The sequence below is a fragment of the Rana temporaria genome, chromosome 3 (genome assembly GCF_905171775.1).
Source record: "Rana temporaria chromosome 3, aRanTem1.1, whole genome shotgun sequence".
NCBI lineage: Eukaryota > Metazoa > Chordata > Amphibia > Anura > Ranidae > Rana > Rana temporaria.
Window position 1 is genome coordinate 211,501,501 of NC_053491.1, and position 27,055 is coordinate 211,528,555.

A 27,055-nucleotide genomic window follows, 5' to 3' on the forward strand; every position below is an offset into this window, starting at 1 on the left:
GTTAGGTAAAACCGTTGTCACCATAACAATTAGTGATGGGAAACCTCTCTAACAGAGACCCAGATAGCAGTGAAAACCTGACAACAGATGTAATCTTTCCTTACTGGATGTAATCTTTCCTTATTGGGATATAATCCTTTCTTGCTGTATTCAAAATTAAAAATAAGTTTGGGTTGGACTTACACCTTAAATATGCCACGATGAGATCAGTCCTATAAGTTTTAGACCGGCATGGCTTTTTCGCCAAATTAAGACATTTTTTGAAATTTTTATAAAAAATATGAAAAAAGTGTCATAGCAGAATACATTTCAATGTGTTCATTGATAAGTGCTGTACAATATGATTCTCAGTGATCGATGTGATTTCTGTTGGGGCTCAGTGTCAGCAGGTGAGTAAATAAAGCCTCACATATGCTCACCCTGCCACTAATAGCTCAAACACATTTCTCTGCTGCCCTGTTACTACACTCTCTATTAAATGTTTAGTGTTATGCTACAATTGTGTACTTAACTGCTTAGAAAACTCCTAACCCCATGTATATTTTAACTACTTATAATTTAGTGAAAAATAATTCATCTATTAACTGGTAAATTAGAACTCATTATAAAACTGCTGAAATAAAACTTATTTTAACCACTTAAGCCCCGGACCATTTTGCAGCTAAATGCCCAGGCCAGGTTTTGCGATTCGGCACTGCGTCGCTTTAACAGACAATTGCGCAGTCGTGCGACGTGGCTCCCAAACAGAATTGGCGTCCTTTTTTCCCCACAAATAGAGCTTTCTTTTGGTGGTATTTGATCACCTCTGCGGTTTTTATTTTTTGCGCTATAAACAAAAATAGAGCGACAATTTTGAAAAAAATGCAATATTTTTTACTTTTTGCTATAATAAATATCCCCCAAAAACATATATAAAAAAATTTTTTTCCTCAGTTAAGGCCGATACGTATTCTTCTACCTATTTTTGGTAAAAAAAATCGCAATAAGCGTTTATCGATTGGTTTGCGCAAAATTTATAGCGTTTACAAAATAGGGGATAGTTTTATTGCATTTTTATTAATTTTTTTTTTTTACTACTATTGGCGGCGATCAGCGATTTTTTTCGTGACTGCGACATTATGGGGGACACTTCGGACAATTTTGACACATTTTTGGGACCATTGTCATTTTCACAGCAAAAAATGCATTTAAATTGCATTGTTTATTGTGATAATGACAGTTGCAGTTTGGGAGTTAACCACAGGGGGCGCTGTAGGAGTTAGGGTTCACCTAGTGTGTGTTTACAACTGTAGGGGGGTGTGGCTGTAGGACTGACGTCATCGATCGAGTCTCCCTTATAAAAAGGATCACTCGATCGATACTCCGCCACAGTGAAGCATGGGGAAGCCGCGCCGTCGTCCCGCATCGCTCCCCGAGGGAATCCGCCCGCAGCACGCAGCGGGGTGTCACGATCGGACCCCCCACCCGCTAGAAGGCAAGGACGTATATATACGCCCTTCTGCCTGTCCGTGCCATTTTGCGGACGTATATAGTCGTGCGGCGGGCTTTAAGGGGTTAATGAAAAACAAAGATAATAATACTAGCAAGTAATATAATTAGCAACAAGGTATTATAATTATAGAAGCATCACAAGATAATCAGAATATGTACAAGGCTTGTGGGGTTCAAGTGCTCTTTCTTCCCTACTTTTGGAACATAATTTCATTTTTGGGGGGGGAGCGGGTACCTAGTTTTGACAGGTACCCACTCCCCACTTCCACTGTAATCGCCTAGGCGATTACACTGAAAATTTTTCACCATCCCTCCCTTCCCGCAACCTTCTGAGACACGTCCCAAGAAGCTGCGGGTCTATTCACAATGCCCAATGAATTGGCTGTGAAGCTGCAAGGAGTCACGGCCAACTTCCTACACTCAGCATGGGGGCATTGGGGACCCAATGACTGGTCAAGAATCTGCCCAGGTAAGTACAGCACTGGATCCCTGGACAGGTAAGTGTCTTATAAAAATTTAGCAGCTACAATATTTGTGGCTGCTGACTTTTTTTTTTTAATTGACTGGAGAACCGCTTTAAATGCGTAAAGCTTTTATATAAGCATAACCCCCAACTCTCTCATTTGGAGGGACTGTCCCTCATTTCAGTCCAAATTCCTCTGTCCCATGTGCAGCCTTAGGCCGTGTACACACCAGCAAACATGTACGATGAAACCGGTCCGTCGGACCGTTTTCACCGTACATGTCTGCCCGGGGCTTTCTGTACTAACCATCGTACAGAAAGCCGCGCATAAACAATACGCGGGGCATGTCTGCGGTGTCGCCGCGTCGATGACGCGGTGTCGCCTCGACAATGACGCGGCGACGTGGGCGGGCCTGCCAGTTAAATGCTTCCACGCATGCGTCGAAGTCATTCGACGCATGCGAGGGATGGCGAGGGATAGACGACCGAACATGTCCGAACGGGCAGGATTCCAGCGGACTGTTTTAAAACAAGTCCAGGAATATTTGTCCGCTGGGAAAAGGCCCGGCGGGCAAATGTTTGCTGGAATCCTGCACGCTCGGGCCTACACACGACCGAACATGTCTGCTGAAACTGGCCCGCAGATCAGTTTGAGCAGACATGTTTGGTCGTCTGTACGGGGCCTAAGTTGTTCCTCTTTTTGGTCTGATGTATACATCTTTATAGAAAAGTCACTATTTTAATACCAAAAGTTTTTTTATCCAACTTTTATGTAAACTTTTTATCAGATTTCTGCATTTGTTATTTTATAAAGTCAACATAAAGGCAAAGTTGAGGTGTGTGTTTTGATCAATAATTTTCTGCATATTAGATCTTTGTGGTCCATGTAACCGGAGTAGGGACATGTTCTTTGCCTACATAGTGTGGGCTAAATGGCTTTTTTTATGTTCTCTTAGAAATTAGAATCATTTAGAAACTTGGGAGGTATGTATAAGTTAAGGTGTGCAATTGTAGAGTTTTTAGTAATATTTTTTTTTTCCTTATTTCATCCTTCATCTTCCATCTGTAAACTTGGCCAAACATGAAGAAATGTGTTCATACATTCATCTGATAGACACAACCACAATGCAACAAATATCAAGTAATCCATCCAATTGTCTCTGCCCAGGTAGGTGTAATAAATCCCCCTTGTTCTCTAGACAATTAATTCTCATTTTCAATGAAGAGCATCTTATTGTTACCTATCAAAAGTATTTTCATAGATATGTAATTGTGATAAACTTAAAGTAAATAATGTTATCATTGTATATTAACATTAAAATATGTGCTATTATTATATCGTTTTTAAGTATGTATGTATGTATAGGTGGCAACCATTACATAAGTAGCCTGTCCTTCCTGCTTAGCAATGCTGCTCTAAAACTGGAGCCAATTTACTAAGGGCCCATTCACACTACACTGCCCTGCACTTTTCTGTCTTTTAAAGTACAATGTAGTGTGTTGCAAAAGGCCTTCTTTGTGGAAGTGTTTTGGGTGCCATGAATGAATGATGTCACAGTGCACCAAGCACTTAACAAGGGCCCATTTACAACACATGGCTAGTTGCATCGAGGCATGCTGCATGGAAATTTACAAATCTTTAAATTAAAGAGACTCTGTCATCAACTTAAAAAAAATGCAGGTAAAAACACAGAAAAGTCAAGAACCTTAAATGTAAAGTACCAGTGTTTTCCTTTCCAAAATTGTTTTATTCACTTGCAATGTGCCATTGAACTTGCTAGACTCCAAAAAGATTTTTTTTTCTAGTAGAGCACTCTTCTTCCTTGCATATCATAGCCCTCTCCTCTTCTAGGAGGGTCTAAGTACTTTATGTACTGGCCTAGCTCCTCCATCCCTCTCATTTGTTCCCTACATAAACTTCTATTTAGCTGCTTGGAAGCAGTGAAGCGTATCACTATAGAGCATCATTCAGGTGACAGCTCAGTGTCTGCCAGGGCTGCTGACATCACATCAAAGATAATAGTGCCCATGGCAGTCTCAAGAATGTTTAGGCTTTCTACACAAAGAAGGCTTTTACATGCAAATAACATGCATAAAATATGTTAAATGCGCATTTCATTTTCTGTGAAAAATGTTATTGAAATAATCGGTCTGGTGGCAGGATCTCTTTAAAGCCAACAATGAAAACATTGACTAGCACGCCAGTAAAATGTTAAAAATGACATTAAAAATGTATTTAGCAATATCAATGTTAGGACTTCCTTAATTAAGTGCATCATGGTATATGACACAGTATATAGGGGAAAGGGAAAGGGTTTCTTCAAAAAGCCAGAATATTTGGAAAAAGCAGAAAGTATGGAAGATATGGAAGGTCAAAAATGGAGCTCAATATACAAACACCAAACAGATTTAATGAGCTACATCTGTTATGCCCTGTACACACGATCGGTTCATCCGATGAAAACGGTCCGATGGATTTTTTTATCAGATATCCGATGAAGCCGACTTTCATCAGTCTTGCCTACACACCATCAGTTAAAAAAACGATCGTGTCAGAACGCGGGGACGTAAAACACAACGAAGTGCTGAGAATAATGAAGTTCAATGCTTCCGAGCATGCGTCGACTTGATTCTGAGCATGCGTTGATTTTTAACCGATGGACGTGCCCACAGACGATCGTTTTTTTCTATCAGTTTTTTAACCATCAGACAATTTTAAAACAAGTTCCTAGTTTTTTCCCCGATGGATAAAAAACCGATGGGTCCCACACGCGTTCAGTTCGTCTGATGAAAACGGTCCATCAGACCATTTTCATCAGACGAACCGATCGTGTGTACGCAGCATAAGTCTCATCTTTCTTGTATTATATACCCATTTATATTAACAAATATTTAACAAGTACCCTTGAGAGAGAGTGTTTGTTTTATATAAAATCCATGCACTATAAAGATGACTTTAAACATAAGAATTGTGTTAGATAATACCACTATTCATCCTCTAAGTCAGTGGTCATCAACCCTGTCCTCAGGGCCCACTAACAGGCCAGGTTTGCAAGATAAGACCCGGTTCACACTGGGGCGACTCAACAGGCGACGCAGCCACCTGACAAGTCGCGTCCCATTCTAGTGAATAGAACCGTTCTAATAGGAGCGACGCAAGTCGCTCCGACTTAGAAAAAGGTTCTTGTACTACTTCGGGGGCGACTCGGGGCGACCTGCATTGACTTCTATACAGAAGTCATTTTGCAAGTCGCCTTAGATGTCGTCTTCATGTCGCCTGGCCGAGTCTCCCCCGAAGTCATGCCGCCCCTGTGTGAACCGGCTCTAGCTGAAATTCATGACAGGTAAAATCATTTGCTCAGTGATTGCAGTATTCTAGTCTGCATCTCCCCAAGGTAATACATAAAACCTGGCCTGTTAGTGGGCCCTGAGGACAGGGTTGATGACCACTGCTCTAAGTAACTACAAATGCATAAACACTTTGAATCATCCAAAAAAATGATATTTATGTACACCTGGCACCAGCCTTGTCACAGCCTTGTCACATGGGAATTAAAATGGTCAACTGGGAAAATCCAACATGAACATGAATGGACCAAATTATTAAATTTGTAGTGGAAATTGATCAACATGTGCTGCCTAAGTGGTACCGTTACTTTAAGGCTCCATGCACAGTGGCTTAAGAAACATTGCTTCTACAGGACTTTTGTGTTCTGTCTATAGAAGCCACAAATGTTATCCTTTGTGTCCATACACATTAGCACGATTACAGGCATATTTTGAGCTCAATGTTTAGAGGCACAAAAAAAAACCTTCTGGTTCACGTTTCCGATTGGAACTCACGGGCAGAAAAAACGTAAAACTCTCCTAAACTCGTCTAAACTTGCACAAACAATGCTCAATATTAGCGTTTTTTTACTGCCAAGAGAATCGACGTTTTTAAGCCAAGGGTGCATGGAGCCTAAACAAAAATGTTCTCAGAACCTGAAATGGCCAAAACTATCAGTTACAAATGTGATTAAAAGCTGATAGAAAGCTTGTAAAATTGCCAAGTCATTGACCAGCTTAATGTCCTTTAACAAAAAGGCATTTAAAGTGTCACTTTTCATTCACCTAATACTGTTGCAATATTTTTTAAGCATATATCTGTCAAGCCTACAATGTTTGTATACACATAAAGTCCATCTCTACGAAGGAGGGCGAGCTCATTTATTGGCTGTAGCAGTGTCATAGTAGTATTGTCATGTCAGAGAGGTCAGCTGCACCTGTTTGACTCCACACACGCTGGTCTTGTAACACTTTGACCTACTTGACTGTAATAGTGACACTTGAAGAGCCATTAGTCAAATGTTCCCCTGCTGTAGCCCTGTATGCTGCAGTAGGTGATACGCTAATCCCTTACAGTCACACCTGCTGTGGCAACTGTAATAACTGATTGTCTATGCAGCTTGCCTGGGAGCTATAGGGTGAGACTTTTTTGAATACGGGAGGTCAGCAGTGTGACAAAATGGTGTAACCTTTGTGGGTGGCAATGCCATATGCTGTAAAACATTTTTAGGAAGCAATAACAAAAAAAGAGCAATCAAATGTTATTGACAACTTTACAAAAAAATTTGCTATTACAAGTAGTTTTTTTTAGCTACTTGAAAACATGAGCTACATATTACCTGTGTCACCATTTGGATTGTTGTAGAATGCCACAGGGGGCATAGTTTGGACTGTGGAAAAAATGTCAGCTGATCCTTCATACGTTCCAGTCATCGCTTCCTTTGCATGGCCAAAAAATAACGATTTGGTATATTCATTTACTGCAGTTGAAATCTCATAATCGGTGTTAGTGATGTACTGCAGATACATAAGGAGTGTCATGTTAATCTAAAGTAACATACAGTAATGTTCAAAAAACAGTTTGTATTTTATGTAAATAACATGCTTTATAGCATATTTTACAATAAAATGTTATTTATTCCTCTATTTTCTCTCAAAGAATTAGTATGGCTTCAGTGCCCACACAATAATGCAAGTACAGGTGCACTAAGACTAATGCTGGGTTTACACTGTACTTTTTATGCTAGGAACATTTATACCGAAAGTAAGTATCATTTGACATCTGGATTTAATCCTGCACCACTAAAGAATTTCAATGTCACTGTGTAACAAAGTCTAATTTAAAGACAATGAAACAGCATATTGCAGTGTGATGTTCTATGCCTTAAGATTATAACGTTACCACGTGCATTACAATTAAATATGAGGGTTGTAATTACCAGGCCTTCAATTACCCATAGCAAAGGTTACAAAATAAGATGCTAGGGTGGACTACAACACTGGCCTATCAAAAATCTTTCAGATGTGTATTTCAAGCACTGAAAAAGTAGTAGATTATTCAAGTAGTGCCTTATCTTTATCACATTTCTGTACTATTTATCAACAGATAATTCTAAAGTCACTAAGCTAGCTTATGGAGCTCTGCATTCTGAGAAAAACCTAGCATAGCCCAGACCCCCACCCCCCTAAAAAAAAAACATATATAGCTAGATTCAGGTAGATGTGTGTATCTTTGAGGCGGCGTAGCGTATCGTATTTGCGCTACGCCGCCGTAAGTCAGAGAGGCAAGTGCTGTATTCACAAAGCACTTGCCTCCTAAGTTACAGCAGCGTAACGCAAATGGGGCCGGCGTAAGCGCGCCTAATTCAAATGAGGATGAGGGGGGCGTGTTTAATGTAAATGATTGGTGACCCGACGTGATTGACGTTTTTTACGCATGCGCCGTCCGTGTACATATCCCAGTGTGCATTGCTCCAAAGTACGCCGCAAGGACGTATTGGTTTTGACGTGAACGTAAATTCTGTCCAGCCCCATTCACGGACGACTTACGCAAACGACGTAAAATTTTCAAATTTCGACACGGGAACGACCGCCATACTTAACATTGACTAGTCCAGCTATTTGTTCGACTAACTTTACGCCGGAAAAAGCCATACGTAAACGACATAAAAAATGTGCCTGGCGCACGTACGTTTCTGAATCGGCGTATCTAGTCATTTGCATATTCTACGCCGAACTCAACAGAAGCGCTACCTAGCGGCCAGCGTAAATATTGCACCCTAAGATACGACGGCGTAGGAGACTTATGCCACTCGTATCTTAGCCTAATTTAAGCGTATCTGGTTTCCAGAATACGCTTAAATTTAGGACGGCGTATCTACTGATACACTGGCGTAAAGCTATCTGAATCCAGCTAATAGTGTTTTTTTTGGTGGGAGGTTCTTAAATTAAATTTCTATTGTTTTCCAGAAAAAAAAAACCACATATTCTCTGGATTGTTTCTATTGAGCGGAGCATTTCCTCTCACCTAGTTCAATACCCAAATTGTTAAACAAAGCATGACAAGGTGCTGCTTCATAAATAAACTGTAGGGCATGTATTTTTATACATTTTTTTGTTTAACCATTTCAGGACTAGTGGCTGTCAGATTTGTGGTCAATCATTTTTAACCTTTTAGTTTGTTCCTATATTGTATACATCTCAATATTTCAGGACAGACAAGGTTTTAATTTGGTAGTAGATATTAATATATAAAGTACTGTGCAAAAGTTCTAAGCAGGTGTGAAAACGTGATGTAAATTAAGAATACTTTCAGAAATTAAGTGTTTATTTTTATCAAATGAAAAGTAAATGAACAGAGGAGAAATACAAATCAAATCAATATTTGGTGTGACCACTTTTTGGCTTCAAAACAGGTACACTTGTACACTAAAGGAACTCGGCAGGTAGGTTGACTGAATTAGAGCGGAGACTGCGAGCCAGACCTTCTTGTCCAACACCAGTGCCTGACCTCACAAATGCACTTCTGGAAGAATGGTCAAACATTCCCATAGACACACGCCTAAGCCTTGTTCCCAGAATAGTTGAAGCTGTTATAGCTGCTAGACATGTGCACACTGAAATATTTTGTTTTGGAATTTCGTTTTCGTCCGAAAAATAATATTATTTAGTCACTCCGGAAATTCGTTTTTATATATTTTGTTTCGTTTAAAAAATGCATTCGTCCGAAAATCAGAATTAATTAAGGTTGAATCTGTCATTGAAGGCTTGTGGTGTCTGTAAAATGTTCTAAGAAGATTCGACGGAGCAGCAAAACTGTACGACGCCACAATTGTACATTTCCAGTCGAATGTTCCGCCTACAAGCTATAGAAGAATCCTTATGTTGTATGACAATAGTAATAATTATATTTATAAATTATTATTACTAGTCAACCAACATTAGAATTCTTCCATAGCCTATGGGCCGAGCATTTGACCGGAAATGTACGATTGCGGCATCGTACAGTTTAGCTGCTTGTCGAATCTTCTTAGAACTTTCGACAGACACCATAAGCCTTTAATGACAGATTCTACGTTTGTTTGTTTTTCGCTGCTTCGTCGAATCTTCGTCGTTCATGTCGAATGGTCTACCCCAACACTGTCTCTATAATGTTGAATCTTTCCTCTCTATGTCGAATCTTTCCTCTCTATGTAGAATAATCTTGGACTAATAGAGTTAGATTAGACACATTCAATAGATGCGATAGATTTAATAGACACAGATTGTTATTGTCAGAGTCATGTCGAATCTCCTATCTATATCGAACTGTTGAAGCAACGAAAATGAAAATAAAGCATTTTTTTTTTTTAATGTCGAATCTTTCGGATTCTGTGCGTTAGTTTTCGTTTGTTAAAATGATAACGAAAATACCCGAAATTCAGCCAAAAATGCATTCGGACGAAAACGAATGCACATGTCTAATAGCTGTTATAGCTTCAAAGGGTGGGACAACTCAATATTAAACCCTATGGACTTAGCTGCCTCGGAGGGGACAGCGAGGGGGGTGGGACGAGTGCCGTCAGATCACACAAAGTGAGACTCTCCTGTTACTCTGTAATAGGAAGTCCCGTCTCCTGGGCCACCATTGAACCACTGTTCTGTCTAATATAGGAGATTCTCACTGTATGTAATCTATCAGCGCTTGTCTTGCCCCCATCCCTGTCCCCTCCAAGGCTGCAGATGGGCATCAATCAGGCTGCACTGATGGCAATGTTGAGGCTGCTCCATTGATGGTAATCGTGAGACTGCTGCATTGATGGCAATGGTGAGGCTGCTGCATTGATGGCACTTCTGAGGCTGCATTGATGTAGACTGGTGAGGCTACATCAATGGCACTTGTGGGGCTGCAGATAGGCATTGATCAGGCTGCATATGGGCACTGACCATTTTTTCCTGAAACTTCCCTCTTAAAGTGAAGGTGCGTTTTATACGCCTGTGCATGTTATACACCGATAAATACGGTATATATAGGAAGTGTGGCTAACATTCCTTATTGTGGACATAGAAAGCACTGAATAACCCACAGATGTTCTAAACCTTCTCTGATTTAAACAAATGAAAAAAAGTTTTGACTATAATTATTTTATATGTTTAAAAATAATCATATACAATGTTGTCATGTAAGCTTGCCTTTAACAGACAGATTGCAGAGGTGACTGAAAGAGCTGCCTATCGCTCTATACTATGTCTATGATGAGGTGTTTTTGTTGTCTGTGCATGTTCCTAATAAAAGTTGTTTTTTTGCTTTGTGGAAAATCAGAAAATCAGTCAAATTGGGTCCCCAGAGCTTAGAACTTAATGTGCTGAGATTCATACATCCATGTGATATGAAAGGTTGGCTGCTCTCCCTACAAATAACACAGTTTGTTGTCATCCACATACAGTAGTAGTATTATAAATACAGTATATGGTTGCATTACTTCCAAATATTGCATACATTATGCAATATACTCTACATTGCATGTTCTATGTCCCAATTCATAGTACATTACTACAAAACTAATACTGGGCTGTTCTATGTGGCTTTTCCCTGTCTTCCTCTTTTCTACATTTGTCCTCCAAACACAACACTCTCTTCAGCACTCCTTTAATTGGAGACAATAACAGGAAACACTTGTAGGTGTTGAGCTGCACTCAGTAGGTGTAAAAGAAAGAAGATGAAGCTCTTTTTAATCCCACCAAGAACTTGTAGATCAAGCAACGTGTCAAAACACCTGCAAAGCAATAAGTGATTACTAATTGTTCAATGGAAAAGATAAACACAGATTTCAAAGTCTAGCAGAGTACCTTATATTTTCCTGTGAGAATTGTATTCTCAATGGCCATTCCCGTTTCCTTAACAAAAGCTCTGACTCTGTACTGTGTGATGATGCCATTTGGCTGTGATGGCCGTCGCCAGCTAACAGTTATAAAATTGGCTTCCACCTCTTTGGCATTTAAATCAGATACAGCGCTGGGTGCTTTAATGGAAGAGAGAAAAACAGTCAAAAATATTTAAAAGCTGTTCTGCTACTAACACTATGAATCGTATTTCACATATTTGTAAAGCTTTCCATGAAAACTGTAAAGTATACAGTGCAACTACCCTAATCTGATCCTAAGAATATAGTGTATATACTAACATTGATATCAGTTTCTGTTAGTTGTTATTAGGCTACTCTTAAAGAGAAGAAATGAGATGGGGAAAAGGGTTGTGGAAATCTCATCTACAAGTTTTTTTTGTAGGGTTCTTAGGTACCACCATAACCATAGCTCCATACAACCCCCTCCCCACAGAGCGTATTCAGGGTTCCACCTATACTCAAATGCAATTATTATATAGGAGTGATAAGGAGCAACACCGGGCTGCCATTGTTATATTTTCTGGAAAAAAGCTTAAGATTCTAAATAGTGCTGGCCAACAACCAAATGCCTAGGCACTTGGTCTTGTAACTTTCGCTAAAGGGAATCATCAGAGTTTAGACTGGCTAACCTTACCCTTTAACAAAGATAACATGACCAAGAGCCTAGGATTTCAAACATGTGATCTGGTCAGCATTAATGAGTGCCTGAAGCAGTATTTTCTCCAAGAAAAGTATTTCAAACCTCTCTGAAACTCTTTATTTCTCCATTCTACAAAACGTTTAAAATAGCGTTAAAAGGCAAATTCATTGCCTATACCCCCCACCACCCCCTTCCCCCACTACCACCAAGTGTAACTATTAGTGTCATTACTTTCAGCTTCACTCAGAACTCCTCTGTATGTGGCCCTGCCTGGACCCACACAGCCTTGCTTGTAAATAATGATGACCAGGCCACCTTCCTATAGATGGTGCTATGCTTCTATAGATTGCTGTGGCCACCATGAAATGGCCCCATCCATAGATATGTCTGATGGAATTGTTGCACTTGTGCACTGAACATGCAATCTAGCCAGGACTATTTACAAGCAAATTATGTGAGCTATGTAGGGCCACATAGCTAAAATCTCGGGAGTTGGACTGAACGTATTTTACAGTAGTGGTCACATGTATGGTGGGTGGGCAGGGGACAGAGGGGGGGTTGTAAAGGTTAACTTTGCTAAAAATGCTGCAATTCAATACCCATTGAATGTGCATAGAACAAATATATATTTTTCTCCCTGCAGAGATAAAACCAATTACAAGAAGCATTTAAAGGTCTTAGGCCCCGTACACACGGCCGAGGAACTCGACGTGCCAAACACATCGAGTTCCTCGGCCAGTTCAGCCCTGAAGCCGCCGAGGACCTCGGCGGGCCAAGAGCTCCCATAGAACAACGAGGAAATAGAGAACATGTTCTCTATTTCCTCGCCGAGGTCCTCGTCGGCTTCCTCGGCCGAAAGTGTACACACGGCCGGGTTTCTCGGCAGAATTCAGCCAGAAACTGGGTCGGAAGCTGAATTCTGCCGAGGAAACTGGTCGTGTGTACGGGGCCTCACTGTGTTCAGTAAATCCCCCCCCCAAAAAAAAAAAAAAAAAAAAGGCCCTTCGGGTCTGGTAAAGATTTTAAGGGAAACTCCATGCCAAAGGCCCAGGGCCATCGGAAAGAGGCCCTTGTCCCCATCAACATGGGGGCAAGGTGCTTTGCCAAAGCACCCACCCACCTATGTTGAGGGCATGTGGCCTGGTATGATTCAGGGGGGGGGGGCCCTCGCTCATACCCCCTTTTCCTGACCTGCCAGGCTGCATGCTCAGATAAGGGTCTGGTATGGATTTTGGGGGGCCCACGCCAATTTTGTTTTTCAATTTTGATTGAAACATGTTCCCTAGGGCAGTACCCAGGTCCCCATTCACTTTTTATGGCAATAACTTGCATATAAGTCTTTAAAATTAGGACATTTGATATTTCATGTTCATGTCCCATAGACTTTAATAGAGTTTGCATGTTCGCTAAAATATTTTGGAGCTTGGGGGGGGGCGGGGGGTTCGGCCCATCCCTAATAGGTATCTGTAATAAATAAACAAAATAACAGCTATTTTTTTTTAAAAACATTAAAGTGGTTTCCACGTTAATTAATAAAATAAAAAAAGTCCTCTATTTAACAGACAATGTGAACTGCCAAGGGTCTTTGTCCTGAAAAGCAGTTGAATGTTGTAGTGTAACTAGAGCTGTATTTTTCAAGTGTGAGACTAATCTATAAGTATACAGGCTCTTTTAAATAAAACAATATATGAGCTGTGCACAAATATAATAATAATAATCTACAAATAACAAACAATTTTTTTTGATTATTAAAGGGGTTCTCTACTTTAATCAATAACATTAAAAAAAAGCACCACACTGGGCAGGCAATGTGGACTGACAGGGGTCTCTGTACGCAAAATCAGTTATTTGTTGTAGAGCAATTATAGCTGTATATTTCAGCAGTGAGACTTATCTATATGTATATATATATATATATATATATATATATATATACACATATATGCAACAATATATGAGCATAATACATGTCAAATATAAAAATAAGAATAATGTAAAATGCAATTCTCTAATGAAACATAAGTGATAGGTGATTTTTCGTGCTTGCTTGCAAGTTGATTCATTGTACCCTCCCAAGAATCCCACACAAACAAAAAGAAGCCTTTCAACTTTTACCATCAAAAAGAGAGGAGCAAACAATGGATATCAATTCACAGCTCTTAATCAGGACAATTAGTTGCTCTTTTATTTGTATTATGACTATACGAAGACCACTGACACTCAATTAGGAGATCATAAGTAGAGAAAGCCTAAACCAGGGCTGGATACAGGTTGCTTTTGAATATGTAAACCTTTCTTAGTGTGCTAGTGTACTCTCCTACACCAAACACTTGATGTGTCATGGTCAGCCCCACTCCTTGGCAGGGGAAATAAAAGTGTTGATGCTAATCACCACAATAGCGTACAAAGGATGATATCACACTGCTGTGTTAGCTTATCCTGATAAGCATCTCAAAGCCTGTGGAGAACACCTCAGACTAACAAGTCTACGCGAGGGCTCAAACTACATTTGCTGTTCTCATGCTCAAGTGAATTGAATTCATATGTACAACAGAAGCAACACAAAGGTGACTACGAAGGCTTTACCGGGCCGATTTCATCCGTGCTACAGATAGACTTGTTGACATAATTAACACCTAGAAAGTGAAAATAGAGGCAATAGTTTTTCAAAGTACTACTTGGGCAGCTTAAAGTTGGCATTACCTAGTAAAATTGTGTATCAAATAATTTATCCTAAGAACATTCATTCTATTTTCTAATCATTAGTGGGGTCAAGTTGATGTTCATTTTCAACCGCAATGATGAGAAAATTTGAAGGACAAGCATGGAACATTTTTCCTGAATGAATGAAATGTATGTGATTTCCGTTTGGGAAAGTTCATTACAAAATCGATTGCTAAATGTGAATTCAATTTTGAAGTACTTTGGAATGGTGTTGATCAAGTAACTAAACTTACTGAGAATTTTTGTAGGAATGTTCATTCTAAAATCTACTAGTGAATAGCAAGCTTAACTTTCTATGCAGTCTTAAAAGCACACGTAGACCAATTTAATTTGGTTTAAGATGTCTGTAAAGGAATTTTGGTCTAAGTTCAAACAGTGTAGAAGACCATTAGGCCGCGTACACACGGTCGGACAAAACCGTTGAGAATGGACCGAGGTTCAGTTTCGTCGGTCCAAACCGACCGTGTGTATAGCCCATCGGTCTGTTTTCCTTCGGTCCAAAATTTTAAAACATGCTTCAAAATCGAACCGATGGACGGCTGCCCGATCGGTCCAAACCGATGGTTAGTACAGAAAGCATCGGTTGAAAACCCGCGCATGCTCAGAATCAAGTCGACGCATGCTTGGAAGCATTGAACTTCGTTTTATTCAGCACGTCGTGTGTTTGACGTCACCGCGTTCTGACCCGATCGGTTTTTGGAACGATGGTTTGTACACACATCAGACCATCAGGCCACTTCAGCGGTGAACCGATGGAAATGGCCCGTCGGACCATTCTCATTGGTTTGGAACGACCGTGTGTACGCGGCCTAAGGGGTTGATTTACCAAAGACAAATAAGCTGTTCACCATGCAAGGGAATTCTTTGCCTTGTAAGGGAATTTCCCCTTAGCTCAGCAAATGCAGAGAAGATTTAAGCCTCGTACACACTGTGTACACAACAGGAGGAGCTCACTGTACTAACTATGTGATGTTAGTAGAGAAATCTCCCCACTGAACTATTGTGTTCTGACTGGTGGACTGCCCCCCTGCCAGAATGCACGAGTTAGCGCTTGCAACTATTGGCCATTAGATGCCGATCAGCAGATGCTTTTCAGGCATGCCCATTCAACAGAAGACGGACGTCTGGCCAGCTTCTGTTGGACAGGCTGCCGTACACACGGACCAAATGTTGAATGGTTTCTGTTGAACCAGCCGATACCGGACAATATTCCGAGTGCATTTTTAGGGTACATCATGTATGATTCTATGCCAAAAGTCCCACTTAGGTATATTTTACACCAGTGGCAAGGGAGCCGTAAAAATGGACAGCTGAGTCATGGTTTTACCAACCCCCACTACCCACCTAAAACATAGCATACAGCTGGAGGAGACTGTACACATGCCACAATGATTTGTGTTGCAGCCAAGGCAAATTTATTATGGCTTGTCTGGGTGACAGGCAGCACCACCTGTCAAACTTGTTCATTCAAGTCAATAAGACTATTCTGCAACTGGCTTGATTTACTAAAACCTTTGCATGCACACTGGCACACAACCAATTTAGAGCATCACAATGTTTACCATGCACCCGTGCTGCCAGTGGATGCATACACGCAAGGCTACAGCTTATATATGATGCAATTACACAGAAGTTTCTTTCATTAAGTATGATGTACCATCTGAATATATGCAAGTGAAGTGGTGGTGTGCCTAAAATATAAATGTGACTTTCCCTAGAGTTTCTCAGTTTACCTGCTCTTAAAGATTTGTTCATCAATTAGTAACAAAACAGCATGAAGTGTTTACTGATATCATTAAAGCCATCTGTAATAAAACAGTAAAGCCCGTTCACACTACCCACTCGCTAAAAAAAAAAAAAAATCTATTTTGCTGAGTGGTGTGGGGGTGGTGTGATGTACTTTTTTTAAAACTACATTGAGATTGTACAAATGTACACTTCGCTCAAGTCTCAGTGTGTTGTGTTGTAGTGACCCGCAGTGATCTCATGTGCTGTGAAAAAATGTAGCATATCTGTATTTTTTGGCACATCACACCAGCGGTGTAAACAGGGGACATAGAAAACTATTGTTTACTTTGTAGTGATAACTGCCAATGATCAGGTGCAGAAAATGACATTAACTACACACAGTGTGAAAGCCTAGCCTAGTACACACAATGAAATTATCGGACAAATTATTATTATTTTTTTTTTTTTGCATGCCAGTCTCCAAATCGAAAATGAAGAATTCATTAAAGTACGAATGTTCTCATAGGACAGAATACAAATTCAGAAGTGATGTCATGTGTTGTAGTGTATATGTATTGTATTTTCAGATGATTTTCATACAATTTTCATTCGATTTTTGTACGATCTGTTATAGTACAAGAAAACTTTTCATGTTTGTCCTGGAAAAAATTTGGATGAAAGCTGTGTACTAATGATCAGATTTTTGTACAATCGCTTAAAAAAAAATTTTTGTATGATTTTCTTATCATGTGTTGCGCCGTTTAAAGCTAAAAAAGCATTGTGATGAATGTATCACACTGGGATTGATTTGCTAACACTAGAGAGTGCAAAAACTGGTGCAGCTCTGTGTAGAAACCATTCAGCTTCTAATTTCAGCTTGTTCAATTAAAGCGGAGGTTCACCCTAATTATCAACTTTGTCTGACTCATACCACCAGCCATCGTGTTCGTAGAATCCATCGTTTTTTGTTTTTTTATGTCATTGTTTACCTTGTTTCTGCAGCATTTATTGTGGCTTCCGGGTTACTTACCCCGCGGGAGTGGGCGTGCCTAGATTTCCCCGGCTGAGCGCGATGTCTCCTGGGAATGATGTGTCGGGACTCCCAGGAGACGCGCTGATGGCAACTGTGTAGTGTTGACGGCGCCACTCGCCGTCAACACTGCACATGTGCGGAATAGAGCGGTGAATGCTGGGACATCAGCATTCACCGTATCCCGGAAGGAAATGCTTGTGGGCTTCAGAGTGCCCACAAGCAAGATGGAAACGTCCATCTTAGATTTTTATAAAACATCTTTTTCGGCGCAATGACAATGCTGGCGGCTGTAAGATTAGGACATGTGTGTACCAGATTCACTAAGGTAAGAGCGCAAGAAGCATCTAAAAAAAAAAAATGAATTCCCGCGGAACCCCCGCTTTAAGCTTTGACAATAAGGCTGGGTTCACACTGCGGGATGGAGTTGCTCACAGCAGGGATCCGGTGTGTCCCTGTTCACCGTTTTGGGTCAGATTTCAGTCCGAATTTTTGACTGAATTCAGACCTGAAACGGAGCAGAAGACGCACAGGACTCTTGTGCAATTCACTCCGGAGCCATTCTGGAGATGTGTAAACCGACTGAACCGGTCACAATCTCCTCACATGTGAATTGTATGCGGGGAAACCTGTATCCAATTTGCAAAAGTGTGAACCCAGCCTAAAACCTGGATGCTGATTGGATTTTATGCACAGCTGCACCAGATTTTGCACTCTCTAATGGCCCGAAAACACGATCCGAATATCGGATGAAAACAGTCGTCCGAGGAAGAATCGTACGATTTTCGGATCGTGTGTACACTACTTTCGAGAGCCGAAATATCAGTTCATCTGATATTATTTTATCGGACATGCCTGAAAATTTTCCTCGTACGATACCAGATGGTACGATTTTCGCTTAGTCAGTATAGTTGTAGTCCAAAAATACAATACAAATACATTACAACACATGACATCACTTTTTTTTCTGTCGTACGAGAATTTTGGTGACTTTTTACCCTATTCAATTTCTACTCGCTATTGATAAACGTAAAAAGTCATACAATCTGTCGTACGACAATCGGATCATGTGTACGGGCCATCATTTTAGTAAATCAACCCCATTGTGCATTTTTTTTCTACTTTTACTGTTGTTTTAACAGCTTATGGACCCTTTGGGCCTGCTGGATTGCTTAGCACATGTGCATGTCATTCCTTAGTGAGCATTTGTTACAGGTTAAAATTCCAGACAATAATTGTATTGCTGGGCAATGTCCTTTTTTTTATCGGGCAGTGTCCAGTATGGATATTACATGGACATAAAGTTGGATATAATCTCCCAATGGGGATTTTCATTTTAAAATAACTTTTGCTATCTTTTAAAGTAGTAATAGACACACTTTCTGCAGATTTCTGGTTTTCACAACAATTTTATATGGTCTATCGCAACACACTGGTCCCCAGGAACCTATCTAGTAATTAATGTAGTCATATATTTCTATTTAGGATAGCCATGTTGATTGTCTAGAATTAGAACAAATTAAAAAGAAGGGGGAGGGGAGATAAAAGGGGGAGGGGAAATACAAGTGGGGTTCAGTGGGCCAGGACAAGGACTGAGAACTCTCACTCTGTTACTGGTTACCTATAGTGCAATCTGTCATTTAGTGTCAGGATTTCATGTACAGATTGGCAGAGATGCATCATTGTAATTGATGGATTTACATCGATGGACCACTTGATTGATGGATACATTACTAGACGCTATAGGGTTAATTTACTAAAGCTAAAGAATGCAAAATCTGGTGTAGCTGTGCATAGAAACCAATCAGCTTCCAGTTTTTTTTTTTTTTGTCAAGGCTTAATTAATCAAGCTGAAGTTAGAAGCTGATTGGTTACCATGCACAGCTGCACCAGACGTTGCACTCTCCAGTTTTGATAAATCAACCCCTATGACACTGGACTTATTTCTTGCAACATAATTAATATTTATTTTAAAGGTAGGTACAGTATTTATTTGGGTTTTATATAATAAAAAAAAATGGATAGTTTTTTTTGTTGTCTACTTATAATTCTTTGTGGGAACAGGTTAGGGGTACTAATGTACCAATGTATTTATTCCCCTGGTGTGGTCAATAAAATGGAGGGGCTTATTCCAGTTATATGCCCCCTCCATTTTACTATTACCTCCACCTCCTTTAAGAGGCACAGGGAGGTGGCAAAGAAGCCCTTGTCCATTAACATTGGGACATGGGTACTTTGCTTGGGGGGAAGCTTTACAACCTACTGCCCCAATGTTGCAAAGCATATGATCGGTTATGGTACAGGAAGGGAGGGGGGCTGCACGTACTCTGCATTCCCTTTCCTGCCTGCCCAGTCTGAATGGAATATTAAAGGGGTTGTAACGGTTAAAAAAAATTCCCCTCAATAGCTTCCTTTACCTTAGCTTCCTTTACCTTAGTGCAGTCCTCCTTCACTTACATCCTTACATTTTGCTTTTAAATGTCCTTATTTCTTCTGAGAAATCCTCACTTCCTGTTCTTCTGTCTGTAACTCCACACAGTAATGCAAGGCTTTCTCCCTGGTATGAAGTGTTGTGCTCGCCCCCTCCCTTGAGGGGGCAAGCAGGAGAGTCAGGACGCTCTCTACGTTGCAGATAGAGAAAGGGGCTGTGTGTTAGTGGGCATCCTGACTCTCCTGCTTGCTCCCTTTCCCTTCAAGGGAGGGGGCTAGCACGACACTCCACACCAGGGAGAAAGCCTTGCATTACTGTGTGGAGTTACAGACAGAAGCACAGGAAGTGAGGATTTCTCAGGCCCCGTACACACGACCGAGGAACTCGACGTGCCAAACACATCGAGTTCCTCGTCGAGTTCAGTGTGGAAGCCGCCGAGGAACTCGGCTGGCCGACTTTTGCCATTGAACAACGAGGAAATAGAGAACATGTTCTCTATTTCCTCGCCGAGGTCCTCGTCGGCTTCCTCGGCCGAAAGTTTACACACGGCCGGGTTTCTCGGCAGAATTCAGCTCTGAACCGAGTTTCTGGCTGAATTCTGCCGAGAAACTCGGTCGTGTGTACGGGGCCTTAGAGGAAATAAGGACATTTAAAAGCAAAACGGAAGGATGAGGTAAGTGAAGGACTGCACTAAGGTAAAGGAAGCTATTTAGGAAACATTTTTTTTACCTTTACAACCCCTTTAAGAAAATCGCCACATTTTATTTATTTTTGTATTACAACAGATCCATCACATGTGTGTTATGTCATTTTGGTGACAATACATTGACAATTTATAAATCAGGCCTGTACAGGTTTTTAACTTAACAATGCAAATAGAACCCTGCTGACTTTAACCACATCAAGGAATGTTCATAAATGTCCCTTTTATGGGGTTCTCAAAGTGGCACCCCAGTGCCCTGACACCCCTCCTTTCCCTGCCGGTGGTTCCCATGTGCTCTTGTTCCACTGGGGAGCCTGGGAACATGGGAAACTGCTTCCCTGGTTAAAACAGTAGGAACATCTTGATCCCTCCTGCAACAAATTTCCTGATCCATCCTGCGACTTATGACCCAGAAGCAGTGTATATTATGTCACTTCTAGGGTCACATCTGTATTTCCTCAGCTAGTGTAGCCAAGGATACAGGTTTTCAAATGTGATCTATGTTAGAATAATTGTAATGGAGGGCATGATAGACTCTGTGGTTCTAATTGTTTCCCAATGTCGCCATAAAGAGTACCTGCCACTTGCCCACGCTATCACCTAGGGAGCTCCTTTTAACCACTTCAGCCCCGGACAATCTGGCCAAAGAGCAGGCCACTTTTTGCGATTCGGCACTGTGTAGCTTTAACTGACAATTGCGCGGTCATGCGACATGGCTCCCAAACAAACCTTTTTTCCCACAAATAGAGCTTTATTTTGGTGGTATTTGATCACCCCTGCGTTTTTGTTTTTTTGCGCTATTTGAACAATTTTGAAAAAAATGAATATTTTTTATGTTTTGCTATAATAAATATCCACAAAAAATATATAAAAAAATGTTTTCCTCAGTTTAGGCCCATATGTATTCTTCTACATATATTTGGTAAAAAAAAATTGCAATAAGCGTTTATTGATTGGTTTGTGCAAAAGTTATAGCGTCTACAAAATAGGGGATAGTTTTATGGCATTTTTATTAATAGTTTTTTTTTTTACTAGTAATGGCAGTGATCAGCACTTTTTATTGGTACTGTGACCTTATGGCAGACACATCGGACACTTTTGACACATTTTTGGGACCATTGGAATTTTTACAGGGATCAGTGCTATAAAAATGCATTGATTACTGTAAAAATGTCACTGGCAGGGAAGGGTTAAGTATGTTCCCTAAAGTGTGTTCTAACTGAAGGGGGGACTGACTAGGGGAAATGACAGATCGCTGTTCATACATTGTATGAACAGACAATCAGGCCTCGTACACACGACCGAGAAACTCGACGGGCGAAACACATCGAGTTCCTTGTTAGGCTTGTCGAGGAACTCGACAAGCTTGCTTTGCGTACACATAGTCAAGCCAAAATCTCCTCGTTCTCAAACGCGGTGACATACAACACATACAACGGCAGGGGAAGTTCGATTCCACTGGCTAAACTCTTGGGGCTGCTTTTGCTAATTTCATGTGTTTGCGTGTTAAATAAAAGTTTGGTAAGAGACGATTTGCACTTTTCAGTCTGTTACAGCTTTAAAAATGTCCAAATCTCCATTACAAATGCTACTTTTACTCCCGTCTCATACTTTAATCTGAGCAAGCGCGGGTTTCTTAGCATACAGACATTCGAGTTTCTCGTCGAAAACCAGCCTGTCGAGGATCTCGACGAGCCAAATCAGACTCCCGTCGAGAAAATAGAGAACTTGCTCCCTTTTTGGCTCGACGAGGTTCTCGACAGTTTCCTCGACGAAAATGTACACACGACCGGTTTCCTCGGCAAAAAAATATCTCCCAGCAAGGTTCTTGCTGGTTTTTGCTGAGAAACTCGGTCGTGTGTACGAGGCCTCAGTTATTTCTCCCCCTGAAAGACCCGGGAGCTGTGTGTTTACACACACAGCTCCCAGGTTCTCGCTCTGTCACGAGCGATCGCGGGTGCCTGCTGGTGATTGCGCCCGCCAGGCACTTGCATCGGCACCGGGAGCGAGCAAGGGGGCGCGCGCAAAACATCACGTGGCCACAGAGCGACATCACGTTATATTACGTGATTTTGCACAAACCTGAGCCAACCTGCCACAGTAAAACTACGGTGGGCGGTCGGCAAGCAAATTTTTATAAAATACCATATATGAAATTATAACAAAAGTAAAAAAAAATAAAAAATACCCCTGTCACACCCCCCCCCCCACACACACACACACAGGCATGTGTATGTAGCATCAATTGTGCCACATGTGTGAGTTATTGTTGCGAATGTCACAGTGAAACCAATAATTCTAGAGACATAGGGCCAGATCCACAAAAGGGATACGCCGGCGTATCTACTGATACGCCGTCGTATCCCTGTTTCTATCTATGCGGCTGATTCATAGAATCAGTTACGCATAGATATTCCTAAGATCCGGCAGGTGTAATAGTTTTACACTGTCGGATCTTAGGATGCAGTACCTCGGCCGTCGCTGGGGGCATTTCTCGTCGAAATTCCGCGTTGGGTATGCAAATTAGCACTTACGGAGATCCACGAAGCGGTTTCCCTTCGTGAAGTCTCTGTAAGTTGTTAGTTTGCAAACGCAAAGTTAGGGCTACTTTTACATTGTGTAAAGTTAATACACCATGTAAAAGTAGACCCTTCTTTCACGCGACGCTGTCAAATTTTTTTTTTATATATTTTTTTTCCCGCCGCAACTCTTTTTTTTTCTTTTACACCCGTCGCGATTCTCAAAACTCGGCGCAACGTAAATCCGCGCAAAACACGTCGGGAAAAAAGCATCGGGAGCATGCGCAGTACGTCCGGCGCGGGAGCGCGCCTAATTTAAATGGGACTCGCCCCATTAGATTGGGCACGCCTTGCGCCGGCCGGATTTAAGTTACACCGCTGAAAATTTCTAGGTAAGTGCTTTGTGGATCGGGCACTTAGGTAGAAATTTTACGGCGGTGTAACTTAAATCCGAATATTTACACCCGCTGGCTGTGGATCTGGCCCATAGTTCATAGCTAACTGTAAACTGATGACCTGCAAGGGCTTTTAAAGCAGAATTTTGTTTACTATCGTTCTTTTACATTTTCACAGGCATGCTTTATTTTAAGATTTGACATGCTAAGTATCAGTTTACATGATGCAATCCCATCTTTTAAAGTTTATAAAAAAAAAATGGATATAATATTGTGGTTGTTTGCACTAAAATTCTCCAGGGTCTCTGCTTTCAAAAAATATATACTTTTTGGGGGGGAATAAAGTAATTTCTTGCAAAAAAACAACAGATTTTACCATGTGCTCAGAAAAAGGAACAAAATTGACCTGTAGACAAGTGGTTGAAGAGCTGTGCCTATAATCGTAAGCACATATTTTCCACTATGCGCATATAATTATGCACGTAGTACAGTTTTAGCACATTTTTTTCTCCAAATTTAGTACCCTCGCACTTCTTAGATGCTCCGTTCTACATTTCAGAACTGAATTTAGAACCAAATCTACAATGTTGAGATAAATTCAGCATTTTCCCAGGCAGCAAACCTAATCATAATTAATCAGGTTCCTAATGTGACTGTGACAGTCACGATTAGACATAGGGATGAAAACACTAACACTTTAGGAGAGAATAAAGCAATCCACTCTATTAAACACTATAAAAATATTTTGGTTCGGGTTTAATCTTCAACAACAAGTTTACTTATCTTTCATATGTGTATTACTAGCTATGTTCATTGAACATATATTTATCTTACATACATATTCATTATACATTGTACATTGTATAAACAGTATATGTACAGTAGTATCCACTTTAATAAAAAAAAACAAAAAAACGTGCAAAGTAAAAACCAAGTAAATTTTTAGTCTGCAGATGTCTTTTGCAAGTATTCCAAAATGCATTTATAAAAATGCCAAACGTTTACTGAAGCTACCACACTAAAGTCAGACCAAGGCAAAGCTAAATGAATGAAATGTACTGGTATGTACTGCCACCTTGTGGATAACATGAGAATTGCTGCTTTAAATCAGCTTTAAAGCGTACAGGACAAAGAGTAGAAAAGATACTATGGGGTTGATTTATTAACCACTTAAGCCCGGGCCCGAACCATATTGCTGGTCAAAGACCAGAGCACTTTTTGCGATTCGGCACTGCGTCACTTTAACTGACAATTGCGCGGTCGGGCGACGTGGCTCCCAAACAAAATTGGCGTCCTTTTTTTCCCACAAATAGAGCTTTCTTTTGGTGGTATTTGATCACCTCTGCAGTTTTTAGTTTTTGCGCTATAAACAAAAATAGAGCGACAATTTTGAAAAAAATGAATATTTTTTACTTTTTACCATAATAAATATCCCCCAAAAATATATAAAAAAAAAATGTTTTCCTCAGTTTAGGCCGATACGTATTCTTCTACATATTTTTCATAAAAAAAATCGCAATAAGCATTTATTGATTGGTTTGTGCTAGGGTTGTCCCGATACCGATACTAGTATCGGTATCGGGACCGATTCCGAGTTTTTTCGGCGGTACTCAGACGCCGATACCCCGCCCCGATACACAAATAGAATACTTGCCACCCCCCCGTCCCACCCCGCCGCCGCCGACCGCCGCAACCTAAGCCGCAATCCGCCTCCGCGATCCGCCGCCGTTACGCCGCATCCCCGCTACCGCCGACTGTGTAATACGGGCGGGAACATTACAGCTTTGAATCGCTGTAATGATTTGCGCATAGACACTCCCCCTTGCTCGGGTGAACTGTCCAATCGAGAGCTAGGGGGAATGTCTATACGCAGCGCGGGGCCAATCATTACAGCGATTAAAAGCTGTAACGTTCCCGGCGTATTTCACAGTCGGCGGCAGCGGGGATGCAGGTAAGTGGAACATGGCTGGATGGGGGGAGACGATGGCTGCATGGGGGGAGACGATGGCTGCATGGGGGGAGACGATGGCTGGATGGGGGCAGACGATGGCTGCATGGGGGGAGACGATGGCTGCATGGGGGGAGACGATGGCTGCATGGGGGAGACGATGGCTGCATGGGGGAGACGATGGCTGCATGGAGGGAGACGATGGCTGGATGGGGGGAGACGATGGCTGGATGGGGGGAGACGATGGCTGGATGGGGGCAGATGATGGCTGGATGGGGGGAGACGATGGCTGGATGGGGGGAGACGATGGCTGCATGGGGGGGGACGATGGCTGCATGGGGGGAGACGATGGCTGCATGGGGGGAGACGATGGCTGCATGGGGGGAGACGATGGCTGCATGGGGGGAGACGATGGCTGCATGGGGGGAGACGATGGCTGCATGGGGGGAGACGATGGCTGCATGGGGGGAGACGATGGCTGGATGGGGGGAGACGATGGCTGGATGGGGGGAGACAATGGCTGCATGGGGGGATACATGGCTGCATGGGGGGAGACGATGGCTGGATGGGGGGGGAGACATGGCTGCATGGGGGGGATACATGGCTGCATGGGGGGATACATGGCTGCATGGGGGGATACATGGCTGCATGGGGGGAGACATGGCTGCATGGGGGGAGACATGGCTGCATGGGGGGAGACATGGCTGGATGGGGGGAGACATGGCTGGATGGGAGGAGACATGAATGGATGGGGGGATACATGGCTGGATGGGGGGGATACATGGCTGGATGGGGGGGATACATGGCTGGATGGGGGGGATACATGGCTGGATGGGGGGATACATGGCTGGATGGGGGGACACATGGCTGGATGGGGGGGATACATGGCTGGATGGGGGGGAGTTATGGCTGGATGGGGGGGAGACATGGGTGGATGGGGGGGATACATGGCTGGATGGGGGGATACATGGCTGCATCTGTGGGGGGACATGGCTGCATCTGTGGGGGGACATGGCTGCATTTGGGGACACATTTAAAAAAAGTATCGGTATTCGGTATCGGCGAGTACTTGAAAAAAAGTATCGGTACTTGTACTCAGTCCTAAAAAAGTGGTATCGGGACAACCCTAGTTTGTGCAAAAGTTATAGCTTCTACAAAATAGGGGATAGTTTTATGGCATTTTTATTAATATTTTTTTTTTACTAGTAATGGCGGCGATCAGCGACTTTTTTTCGGTACTGCGACATTATGGCGGACACTTCGGACACTTTTCACACATTTTTGGGACCATTGGCATTTTTATATCGATACCCCGCCCCGATACACAAATAGAATACTTGCCACCCCCCCGTCCCCCCCCGCCGACGCCGACCGCCGCAACCGAAGCCGCAATCCGCCGCCGCGATCCGCCGCCGTTACGCCGCATCCCCGCTACCGCCGACTGTGTAATACGGGCGGGAACATTACAGCTTTGAATCGCTGTAATGATTTGCGCATAGACACTCCCCCTTGCTCGGGTGAACTGTCCAATCGAGAGCTAGGGGGAATGTCTATACGCAGCGCGGGGCCAATCATTACAGCGATTAAAAGCTGTAACGTTCCCGGCGTATTTCACAGTCAGCGGCAGCGGGGATGCAGGTAAGTGGAACATGGCTGGATGGGGGGAGACGATGGCTGCATGGGGGGAGACGATGGCTGCATGGGGGGAGACGATGGCTGGATGGGGGCAGACGATGGCTGCATGGGGGGAGACGATGGCTGCATGGGGGGA

General features: G+C 42.1%; 1 protein-coding gene across 1 annotated transcript in view; it reads right to left on the reverse strand.

Annotated features, from left to right (window-relative positions):
• Nucleotides 1–27,055, reverse strand: part of PTPRQ (protein tyrosine phosphatase receptor type Q) — a 326,169-nt gene that overhangs the window by 231,096 nt on the left and 68,018 nt on the right. The window contains exons 10-11 of the mRNA XM_040341603.1: nucleotides 11,111–11,283; nucleotides 6,622–6,799 (exon numbers count right to left, since the gene is read on the reverse strand). Coding sequence (XP_040197537.1) covers nucleotides 6,622–6,799; nucleotides 11,111–11,283 — 351 coding nt within the window. The remainder of the gene's footprint in view (nucleotides 1–6,621; nucleotides 6,800–11,110; nucleotides 11,284–27,055) is intronic.